General features: G+C 32.3%; 1 protein-coding gene across 1 annotated transcript in view; it reads left to right on the top strand.

Annotated features, from left to right (window-relative positions):
- The first annotated feature begins 5,396 nt into the window (after positions 1-5,396).
- LOC137624923 (homeobox protein HMX3-like) overlaps positions 5,397-12,500 on the top strand; it is a 42,796-nt gene continuing 35,692 nt past the window's right edge. The window contains exon 1 of the mRNA XM_068355854.1: positions 5,397-6,172. Within this exon, the coding sequence (XP_068211955.1) occupies positions 5,835-6,172 (338 nt within the window). The 5' untranslated portion in view covers positions 5,397-5,834. The remainder of the gene's footprint in view (positions 6,173-12,500) is intronic.

Below are 12,500 nucleotides of genomic sequence, written 5' to 3'. Positions count from 1 at the left end.
GTGCCTGGCTATATTTACACACACACACGCACACACGCACACATATATATATATACATATATATATGTATATATATACTGTATATATATATATATGTATATATATACATATATATATATATATATATATATATATATATATATATATATATGTATGTGTGTATATATATATATATATATATATATATATATATATATATATATATATATATAGAGAGAGAGAGAGAGAGAGAGAGAGAGAGAGAGAGAGAGAGAGAGAGAGAGAGAGAGAGAGAGAGGCCTACTGGTATATATTTCTTTCCTGTCACACTCAGGGGGAGAGGGGTAGTCATACCATGGTGATGGGGGGCACTCGGAACTACACGCTCCCACAAATTGGCAAATCAGCGGGTTGTAGTTAGGAAACGGGGAGGGGGGAATGGTTAAATATGTGTGTCAGCATGTGTGTGGGCTACATAATTTATCTATCTAAATATCTAGACTTCATTTTTGAAAGCTCGGGTACACTAGTAGACTACAATACACACACACACACACACACACACACACACATATATATATATATATATATATATATATATATATATATATATATATATATATATATATATATATATATATATATATATATATATATATATATATTAAAGTTATATGAGAAATATGTGAGCGTTTACGTTTCCCGTCAAATTATCGGACATATTGTTTGAAATTGTGTGCTTAGGCCTAAAGTACGGAAGGACGAAAAAATAAAAAAAAGAATATTAATCGGCCTATAAAAGATATGTTGCACGTTATAGTGAAAGAAAATTACACATGGTGAACAAAAGATATAGCTAGCATTTTTCAACTGTAAGCAACTCTTTCACCGCATTGGAATAGGATATCCACTTTTTAATTCCCTGGATTGGATTTAGGGTGTTTAGGCTGTTACACTGCACTGTGACCTGTGAGGCCATTCAGTGCCCAAGTTCAACTAAGCTACTAGGTTACAGCCCCAGAGGTTCAATAAGAGGGAATTATTAAGGGGTTGACCAGCAAGTTGGAAGAAAGGAACCGTGGATGAAGGTGAAGTTGAAAGATATAAAGCAAATGCTCTTCCAGAAGGACACTCCAAAATGAAACCATTGTTCTCTATTCTTGGGCAGTGACATAGCATCAGTACCATGCTCTTTCACTGTCTTAGGGTAGAGTTCTCTTGCTTGAGGGTAGACTCGGCACAATATTCTATTTTATTTCTCCTTTTTTTATAGTTTATATATGCAAGATTTGTTTAAATTTTGTTGCTTTTCTTAAAGTATTTTATTTTATTGTAACTTACTTCCCATGAAGTTTATTTGTTTCCTTGTTTCCTTCCCTCACTGGGCTGTTTTCCCTGTTGGAGCCCTTGGGCTTATAGCACCCTGCTTTTCAAACTACGGTTGTATCTTACCAAGTAATAATAATAATAAAAATAATAATAAGAAGAAGAAGAAGAAGAAGAAGAAGAAGAAGAATTAGAAGAAGAATATTGTAGTGACCGAAGGAACGCTACAAACATCTTCATCCTAATTTTGAAGATATGGCCTATGGTGCACCGCGAGAGGTTCTCTGACGGCGCTACCCCGCTACTAAGGTGTTTTTATTATATGGGAACAAAATTCTTTCCTTATCCATCATTAAGAGCCAAGAGGCATATGAGCATCACCACTGTAACCTCATTTTAATCTTACACAGATAGACATGTAATATAAATATATATAGCCATAGCCTACATTCAGTAATTACATATGCAGTTTAAATATACGTACAACACACACGCACACACACGTGTATATATATATATATATATATATATATATATATATATATATATATATATATATATATATATATATATATATATATATATACATTTATATATTATCTATCTATCTATCTATATATAGCCTACACACACACACACATATATATATATATATATATATATATATATATATATATATATATATATATATATATATATATATATATATATATATATATATGTGTGTGTGTGTGTGTGTGTGTGTGTGTGTGTATTATTGTGTGTGAGTGAGTGTGTATGTAACTGCTACAAAGGCAAGGGTAATTCCGTTGATTCATTAGATCTCTCTCTGGAAACGGCTAATCTTTCCTTGGCCTACACATACACCGAATAGTTTGACCTATTCTTTACACATTCTCCTCTTTCCTCATCACTTGACAACACTATGGTATCTGTAAATCTCCTTTACGCTCAAGGAGGCAACTACTGCACTGTAATTGTTCAGTACTTACTTTCCTCTTTGTAAGGGTGGAAGAGATTCTTTAGCTATGGTAAGCAGCTGTTCTAGGAGAAGGACACCCCAAAATCAAACCATTGTTCTCTAGTCTTGGGAAGTGCCATAACCTCTGTACCATGGTCTTTCAATGTCTTGGGTTAGAGTTCTCTTTCTCGAAGGTACACTCAGGCACACCATTCTATCTGTTTCCGTATTTCTTTTTCTCACATGGATATTTTACCTGTTAAAGTTCCTTGTGCTTATGGCATCCTGCTATTTCAACTAGAGTTGTAGCTTAGCTCGTGATAATAATAATAATAATAATAATAATAATAATAATAATAATAATAATAATAATAATAATAATAATAATAATAATAATAATAATATCCATTTTTATTCTCATAACATCAATATAATTTTCATTTATATTGTTACTACCAAATATCCGTACTGGCGACAAAAAATAATCCTCTATGTTCTAATCCTCATATCCATAACATTAATTGCTTGGACGCTATGAGCATTGTTGTTCTTTTATTGTCATACGACTTCCATTACCGGTAAAAAAAGATATTGAATCATACAGGCAAGGGTTCTTTTGCATTAAATTCCTTCTGCTGAGATAAACACAGAGATATTCTTCTTCATAAGGACTGATGCGTCTTGGTATTGAAATGTCTAATATGGATCCTTTTTGACTCGTAGCTTACCTATTCTCACTTTAGGCAATATTCGATTTTTTTTTCTGTTTACGAACACACCTCATATTTCTTAGCCCTTTATTATCGATTAGAAATAATTCCAATTAACTCACCTACGTAATTATTATATAATGAAATAATCAACAAACAGCAATATGATATCATTTCGTGACCCATCCCAGAAATTACAGTTTTTGTTATGAACACTAAAATTACCTGCATGTATTGAGACCCAATAAATGCTCTCCTAAATGAGATAATCACTATCATCAGAACACCTAAAGATATAATTACATTTCCTTCTAGAACTACAGCCTACCCTACAGCCAAACGACTCATACGCCCAGTGGAATCGATGTCCAACATACGCAAGTGATTTACGCTATGGAGGGAAATGGTATAATTGACTAAAAGTATCTCAAAAGCTGAAAGTAACTCATTCCCAGAAGTATTTATGAACTATTATAAACAGATCATAACAAAGATTCCATTTAGTTTTATATGGAGAGTATTCGCTGTGATTTATAAACTAAAAAAAAAAAAACTGGAATCGAAGACGTCTTTTAAAACAGAATTTATTATGCCTTTCGTGAAATTTAGTATTAGGAGACAATGAACCTTGTAATTTGGATTTGGTGAACAGTTTGGCTGATTATACAGTAGCCTATTTACTTTTGTCCCTTATTAAAAATTAAAGGGGCCAAGATATATTACAGATGTGTCATAACATTAGAATTCATTTAGTACGGAGAACTAAAGTGTAAGAGCACCAACATTCCGTTACTTTGGCTTTATTCATCTTCGCCCTTGTAAGCATTTGAAAACTATAGACGTAAAAAAAAATAACAATAATAATAATGATAAATAAACAAGTAAAAACATTAGCGAATCAAGTAGGAAAGCTTCTGATCTTTGTCTTATTTTACCCAGGAAATCTGAGGGAAAGATAAACGGATCATAATCATCAACACAGGAAAATACTCCAATAAGCTTTGATGACGACGTGGAAACCAAATCTCCCCTTGAACAGCGGGGGGAGAGGGGGCGCTATAAGGGAGACCGCTACTTTATCTTTTTTTCTTAGTTTATTTTTTTTTGTGTCTGTGCCTGTGTTTTATTTCGTTAAATAGGAGTGAGGGGTCCTGGAAATGGGGACAAAGGTGATGGAAGCCAACGATAAGTTAATGGATATTTTGTATCAATGAAAAATAAAGCTTTTACAAAACGAAATCTTTCGTAGAAAATCTGTCTTTGAGTGTGATTGTTCCCAGATAATGTCTTTTAAGACGTTCTGCCCTGAAAGTTTTTTTTTTTTTTCTTTTTTATGGGGTTATAGGTAAACAATCAACTGTGATATGTAAGGTCCAAAATAATTTGTCATTCGAAATACTTTCGTTTTAGACTCCTTACACTTCACAAGCGTGATATTCTGCATACATTTATACTCATTCTTATCATAGTAGAGAAATACAATTCTCCAGGGGGAAGAAAGTCTTCCAGAAAAGCCAGAGGAAGCCAGGAACAGAATAACACCATCAGCCAAGACAACGAACAAATGGCGGAAAATTTCAGGTTTAACCTACAGCAATCTCTGTAACAAACATACTGTTGGTACCCTCCCTAAAGGAAGAAGTATAGCCACCTTCCCTGTGGGAATAGACAACAACTGATTCAGAGAAGGGAAAAAAAAAAACTGTGCTATCGTCTTAAACTCTCAAAAGGCTCTCACACTAAAGAGAGAGAGAGAGAGAGAGAGAGAGAGAGAGAGAGAGAGAGAGAGAGATGCTGGTAAAACGAGGAGCGTTAAAAGTGCTGTGATAAACTTAAGTAAAACTTGTTTCAGCAGCGTGATAAAGAGGTGCTCCTTGAAAGCCCCGTACGTGTAGTGCCCGCTTAGATATACTTGTAGTCCTCTTCTACAAGCTTTGATATCAATGTTTAGGACCCAGCATTCTATGGCTCTCTACCCGTTTTTATCTTTTACTCCCCTGGGCAGGGTCCCGGGCGCGCCTTCTCCTTCGCCAGGGGTATCATTCCCCAGGCCATCTTGGGCTCTTGTGTGTGTGTGATCTCCCATAAATTATTCACGAGATCGGAGTCCAATCCAGCACGCCGTCAGCTAAGGTGTCGCCTTCCACACTTACGCGCCGACTACCCTTGTAACAGTGTGAAATTAACTTTGCCATTCGGCCAATCATTGGGTGTATGATACCTCAACACTCAAGATCGTAGACCAATGAGAGGGAGGCACATCCCAGAAGACCCCGCCCTCGCCAGCTTGGTAACCAATGGAGACGGGAACCACTAGAGCAGATCGAAGCCATTAGTCTTGTGGGCGGAGACACGTGTGAGCCCACTTGAAACTCAAATGCTTGCTTTTTCTTCATCTCTATCGCCACTCGTCGTGCAGCATCAGTCCAAATAAGCGTAGTTTTTCACCTGCTCTTCGCCTACGAAAGTTACTGTGACACTTAACACAATCTGATCTGTAGGAGTGATAAAGCCTTCAACGAGCTCATTCCGAAGGACATATTTTTTTTTCTCATGATAGTGATCGCATGTTCGATGTTTATGAAAACTTTGAAAAAGGTGTTCAATAATTGGTAAAAACTTTGTGGAGACTTGTATGTAAGGGAAGAAATTGATATAATTCAAGTGGCGGGTGAGAATTATCGAATTCTCAACACATCACTCGGGAGGGTTAGCTGACTGGCGTCGCAATGAGGCCCTTCGGAAGTGTTTGGGGCATTGCTTGAAAAATCCAGAAAAGAAGTCTTGCGGGGTCGAGAGAACCTGCAGGAAATTTGTCAGCCCGTAGTTCCCCAAGCCTTGAGTCTTCGCACACAGCAATGTCCTACGAGTTGGCGAGCGTCATCACAGCCCACAGCAGTCCCGCCGTCGGACCCAGCAGCAGAACGCCGTCACCCTTAGGAAGAAGGTCTCCGCCACCGGTAGGAGGAATGGGCGAGTCCCTCAGGAGTAGCGGAACCCCCGAGAGGTCGACCACAAGTACCACGCCCCCGGCCAGAAGTTCCGACAGCGGGGCGAGCTCCCCGAAAACGTCTTCCCCTCCTTCGCACAAATCCTTCAGCATCGCCAGCCTCTTGAGTCGAGATGACCCCAAGAAGGATCCTAATTACGACCCGCCTTTCCCCTTCAGTCAACATCATGACACCTTAGCTGCCAGGTAAGGACGCACCATGACACAATAATTACCCGTTTCATCTTGTTCATGTATTAGGTTTATGGGGGGATTTTATGTCACAATAATAATCAAGGCGATGTTTGTCATTCACGTTGATAACAGAACATGATGGAATGCCGATTAAAAAAAATAATACAAATTAGAGGTATGGATGACATAATGACGGGAGATTTTCTAATGTTACAATATAAAATGAATCTGTTTTGAAATGATCTACTCAACCATGAATATATTGACAGATTTGAGATGATCGGATATAATTTATCCAAGGCTAATACTGGCAGATTTATAGGAATTTTCTTGACATAGAGACCGCGGAAAGTGTTTAATGATTTCCAGTTCCCCTTGTTATTGCTAAAATGTTAGCAAGCGTATATGTAAAGTTTTGGACAAAGTCAGATCCTTTATGAATTGTCATTTGACCAATTTTTAAATTGAGTAACTCCCCCACCGAAAAAAAAGTTGCTGCCATAATTTAGATAGTACCTGATTATTGGATATCGTCTCTATCAATGAATGTAGTCTTATTTTTCTATTTTAGGAATATTTTTAAAAATTGATGTTTAGCCGGTCTGAGATGAGGAGCGCATAGCGCGAACAAAACACACGGAAAATTAAAACACGCTTTGAATGAGCTCATTAAGTCTTTGAATTGCTTCAGCGCTATTTAATGACCCTGACTTTGAGCCCGTATCTGTTAAATTTATTTTAGAGGTAAATATCTAAGACAAAATTAGCGATCACGTTTCTTTTTCTTAATTATCCATAAACCCTACCATAAATTCATGCATATATATATATATATATATATATATATATATATATATATATATATATATATATATATATATATATATATATATATATATATATATATATAGATAGATAGATAGATAGATAGATAGATATAGATATAGATGTATAGAATATATACATATATATATATATATATATATATATATATATATATATATATATATATATATATGTTTCCTACACAAACGGACTTTTATACACACACACACACACACACACATATATATATATATATATATATATATATATATATATATATACATATATATATATATATATATATATATATATATATATATATATATATATATATATATATATATATATATATATATATATAACTTTTGTATTAAAAATTCACAAGAATACCATGAACAATAACAAATTAAGAATCACTAACACTGAGATCATTATCATTAGCGTGACCTGATTAGATTATATTCATTGCTCGCATAATTATAATTATATCAATATTGTACTATTAATATTATTATCATTATTATTATTATTATTATTATTATATTATTATTATTATTATTATTATTATCACCATAGTCAAAACATACTGTAAATAGTTAGGCAACTAAGGACTTTTCAAAGAGTGTAATACTGTATCGATTTGAATTATATAATTTCCTGCGTCAAGGTTGTTGTGTTACATTTGAGTCTTTATGTCAATTATGGCCGTTTATCGATTTAATTTCCTTGTGTTTTTCAAACCGCTGTAAAGTGTAACAACACGACCTTATGTTACCAAACTCGAAATAAAACATTAAACAATAGTGGAAGAATAAGTGTAAGACCCAAGCGACATAATAATAATAACAATAATAATAATAATAATAATAATAATAATAATAATAATAATAATAATGATAATAATAATAATAATAATAACAACAAGACCTTCTATGGACAAACAATTTGAAAGACCTCGAAGGAAAATAGACTTGACATTAAACCTTTAGTCGATGACAATTGAAAATCAGAAACCGCTTTTCAACCGCTAAATGGAAAACAACTATCTCCTGTCGCACAGCTGACGGGAAGATGCCCGTTTATCTTTCCACTAGTCTTCAGAGCAACGACAGGACAACAAAAGCGGCCCTTGCCTGTTTTCTCCTCTCTCTCTCTCTCTCTCTCTCTCTTGCCGGCCATGAGGTGACCGCCCACGTGACGTCAGGCCTACGAGATGTATTTGCTGCCATTCTTTGATGTAATGCGTCAGATGAGACCTGGACGCAGACTCGAATTACCCGCCACGTGTATGGTAACAAGAGCGTTTTATGCCTTTGGTCAGGAGGCCGACGTTTATATCTTTTCTTGTTATAATTAATGAATTCCCTGAGGGCGTTTTTCTACTATCGAAGCCAATGACAATTATTTTTATGAATCAATTAGCGCGTCCGTCCATTTACCTTTTATACATTATTTGTTGATTTATTGAAGCTTTCAACACATTTCTTAATATCGGTAAGGGAAACTTGTAACAGAACAAATCATAATTATTTTTATTGATACAGTAATATGATTATTATTAGTTTTATCATAATTCTTATCATTAGTATTGCTATTTGTTTATTACCATGGTTTTCATCATTAGTAAATACAAAACTTATATATTGTTAATTCTATTTCTGTTTAACCAACTAGGCCTATTCTTACATTTAATTTTGCAAAATATAATTATAGCCTACCGTAGCATTTCTAATGACAGGTATAATTGAACACACCCATGCATACACACACACACACACATATATATATATATATATATATATATATATATATACATATATATATATAAATATATATATATATATATATATATATATATATATATATATATATATATATACACATATCTATATACATATACATATATATATATATATATATATATTATATATATATATATATATATATATATATATATATATATATATATATACATTTATATATATATATATATGCGTGTGTGTATACATACATATATAATTTATATATAAATATATATATATATATACATACATAAACACACATATATATATACATATATATATATATATATATATATATATATATATATATATATATATATATACATATATATGCGTATGTGTATACATATATATATATATATATATATATATATATATATATATATATGTATATATATATATATATATATATATATATATATATACATATGAGTGTGTGTGTGTCGGTGTGTGTGTGCACCCACTATATATATATATATATATATATATATATATATATATATATATATATATATATATATATATATATATATATATATATATCTCGTGTGTCTGCGTGCGCGCGTGGATTTATATAACTATACTTCAAAATAAAGAGCGATTAAAAATTATTCAAGGTACTAAATACTCAACGAACCACCGATTTTTTTGGCAAGCCTGCGTTCATATAAATTGTCTGTAATAATTACTTATAAATGATGTAATTCAATCAATTGTTAAGATATAATTACTGAGTGATTATATTATTGTTGCCAAAAATTTACCTTAACGATCAATTTAGGTAAGGTATCGGTGTTAATGGAAATAAATATATGAAAGACTGCTTCCAAACATTAACTGAATTTAACATTAACGGATAAGTTAACATTTTGGCCAGGGAAAAATGTGTTTCCTTGACACATTGAATTATTCATGAATTCTTTGTATTTGCTGAACGAGAATCCAACTATTGAAAATATATAGATTTTTTTTTCTTTATAAATTCTTTAAATCTACAAGCCAATTATTGGACATTGGCTATTACTGCTTTTATATATATTTTTTTTTCAATTTGTATTAACATTTCTACATCATCCAAAATGGATTCCGGTGTTTTATTTTGCATGAAAAAAAAAAAAACTCTGTTAAAATTAAGGTAACATGAAAATAAGAACGAATGCAGAGGAATTTTCATCACCAATACACCATCAGAAAACGGTAACGACCAAAATATAGAAACAGTTATTGTGCCTATACGCAATATACATCAATTGACTCCGCTCAAACACGCGCAAACACACACACACAATATATATATATATATATATATATATATATATATATATATATATATATATATATATATATATATATATATACATATATACATATATTTATTTATATATATACTGTATATTTTTGTATACATATAACGTATTCTATATATATATATATATATATATATATATATATATATATATATATATATATATATATATATATATATATGTACATATATGTATATTAACATATATATATATATATATATATATATATATATATATATATATATATATATGTATATATATACACTATATTTTTTATACATATAACATAGTCTATATATATATATATATATATATATATATATATATATATATATATATATATATATATATATATATATATGTTTTTTTAAAGTTAATATCTTTAATTGGGATTTGATTTCCTTTGCGTTATAAACAGTCATTCTTGTTTTTATTGAATAAGCGCTTTCTGAATTTCCTCTTTTTATTCTATTTTTTTTCTTTGTTTTTTCTTTTTTGCAAGATGATTACGTCATAACGCAGGGAATCCGCGTTGGAGAAAAAAAATCGACATTATAGGCACTTATATGTTATCTTATGTATTCGTTTCCAATAATTCTATTTTTTATTAGGCTATTTTTTTCTTACTATGACCGCCCAGCGTTATTTTTCATTTTGATTTTATCAGGGCGAATTTCATATTTATCAAGTTTCGGGAAAATACATCAAACAGTATTCTTTATACACGATAAGGTAAATAAATGCACACTGAAAATAGGTAAATTATTATAGAATAAGCCCTGTAAATAAAAGTAGAGTGCATGCAGTAGGCTATTACCACTAACAATTTCTATGGTATTGTTAGGCTTCGGAGTCAGGCACAGACTTTGATTGATAAAAAAGAATCTTATTGTATTACAATCATGGTATCTTACAATTACTATTATTATCATGATCATCATTATTATCATCAGATTTGAAATGAAGCATTGCCTGTATCTGCAGATATGTTGAACCTTTAGATTAAAGCCACGCAAAGGCTTAAGGGCGTTATGACGTTAAGCAAAATACATATCCACGCAAAACTTACAACGCTATACAACTATGCAATTACATCGTACTTGTAATAATACATTAAGCGCATTTTGCTTTGCTTTCTCTTTTATATAATTTATGATGATCAAACGTAGAGTTCATTTCCATCAGACTACATGGGGAGAACACAGGACGAAATGAATATGTGGTCACACTGCGTTTTATATAAAACCACATTTACCAGTAATAGAAAAAGAGGAAACAGGTAGGTCCCTGATCACTAAGAGCGACAGCGCTAGTATGACAGACGTTATCAATTGCATTGGAGCTGTCGCTTCCCCTCCAAAGGGGATATTGAACGCAGCCTTGTCACGGTCAACATTCCGGAGGGTGCTTGACTTAACAAGGAGGCCATGGGTAGGATACTTGCCGATATTTTCGAATGTCGCCTTCTCTTTCTTCAAGACGTTTGGAGATGACAGCCACTTTTCGAGCTTGAGTGCTTGCATACCTGAGAGACGGTCGAGAGGGACTGCCAGTGGTTTATGAGTATGGGAAAGGAACCTACTTCCAAAAAAAAAAAAAAAACACTAATCTTTAAGTAAAAACGGAAAGTCAGAATATAAAGAATTTAAATATTTCATATCAATACTGGTGAAAATATTGATTTACTACCTATGGCCATCGATCTTTGGTTGACAAGATTTCAGCTTAAACGTTTTAATCAAACTAGGCGAAAAAACAATGAAGTTAATGATCAGGAATTAAAAAATAATCGGTAAATAAATATAGCAAACAAACAATGAACACGTTAGAACATATCTATGAAAAACTAGAGTATTTTTAGCAGCGGATTTCTAAAACAATATTCAAATATTTCCTAAACCTCAACATCGTATTTAGTGATGGAACGATCCGAACGGAAACATCCACCTTATAAATATCGCTGCTCACAAATAATAACTAATTGTCCTTATATTTCCAGTTTACCATATTATCCGAGGTCGGCAAGAAATACCAGCGGTCATAAAAATAATAACAATATCATTACATTATCATTATGACTTATTCATTGGATCAGTAGTTAAAGAAACAACAGATAGAAACTAGACCCCTTAAAGGGCAATATGTAATTTTACAACTTTGGGTCTTATTTGTTCTCTCTCTCTCTCTCTCTCTCTCTCTCTCTCTCTCTCTCTCTCTCTCTCTCTCTCTCTCTCTCTCTCTCTCTCTCATTTTAGAAAAATCCATAGCGCGTAAGCCCGAGGGCACTTAGTCGTAAATACGTCATTTCTAGGGCTTTCCATTGTAACAGCTGATAACAAATTATATTACCAATGTATGATAACGGTATTTACTTATTCAGTCTTCGAAGATGCACTTAAGATGATT

This window comes from Palaemon carinicauda, chromosome 31, assembly GCF_036898095.1.
Source record: "Palaemon carinicauda isolate YSFRI2023 chromosome 31, ASM3689809v2, whole genome shotgun sequence".
NCBI classification, from domain to species: domain Eukaryota; kingdom Metazoa; phylum Arthropoda; class Malacostraca; order Decapoda; family Palaemonidae; genus Palaemon; species Palaemon carinicauda.
The sequence above is the reverse complement of the archived record's forward strand: the minus strand, read 5'-3'. Positions and strand labels throughout refer to the sequence as shown.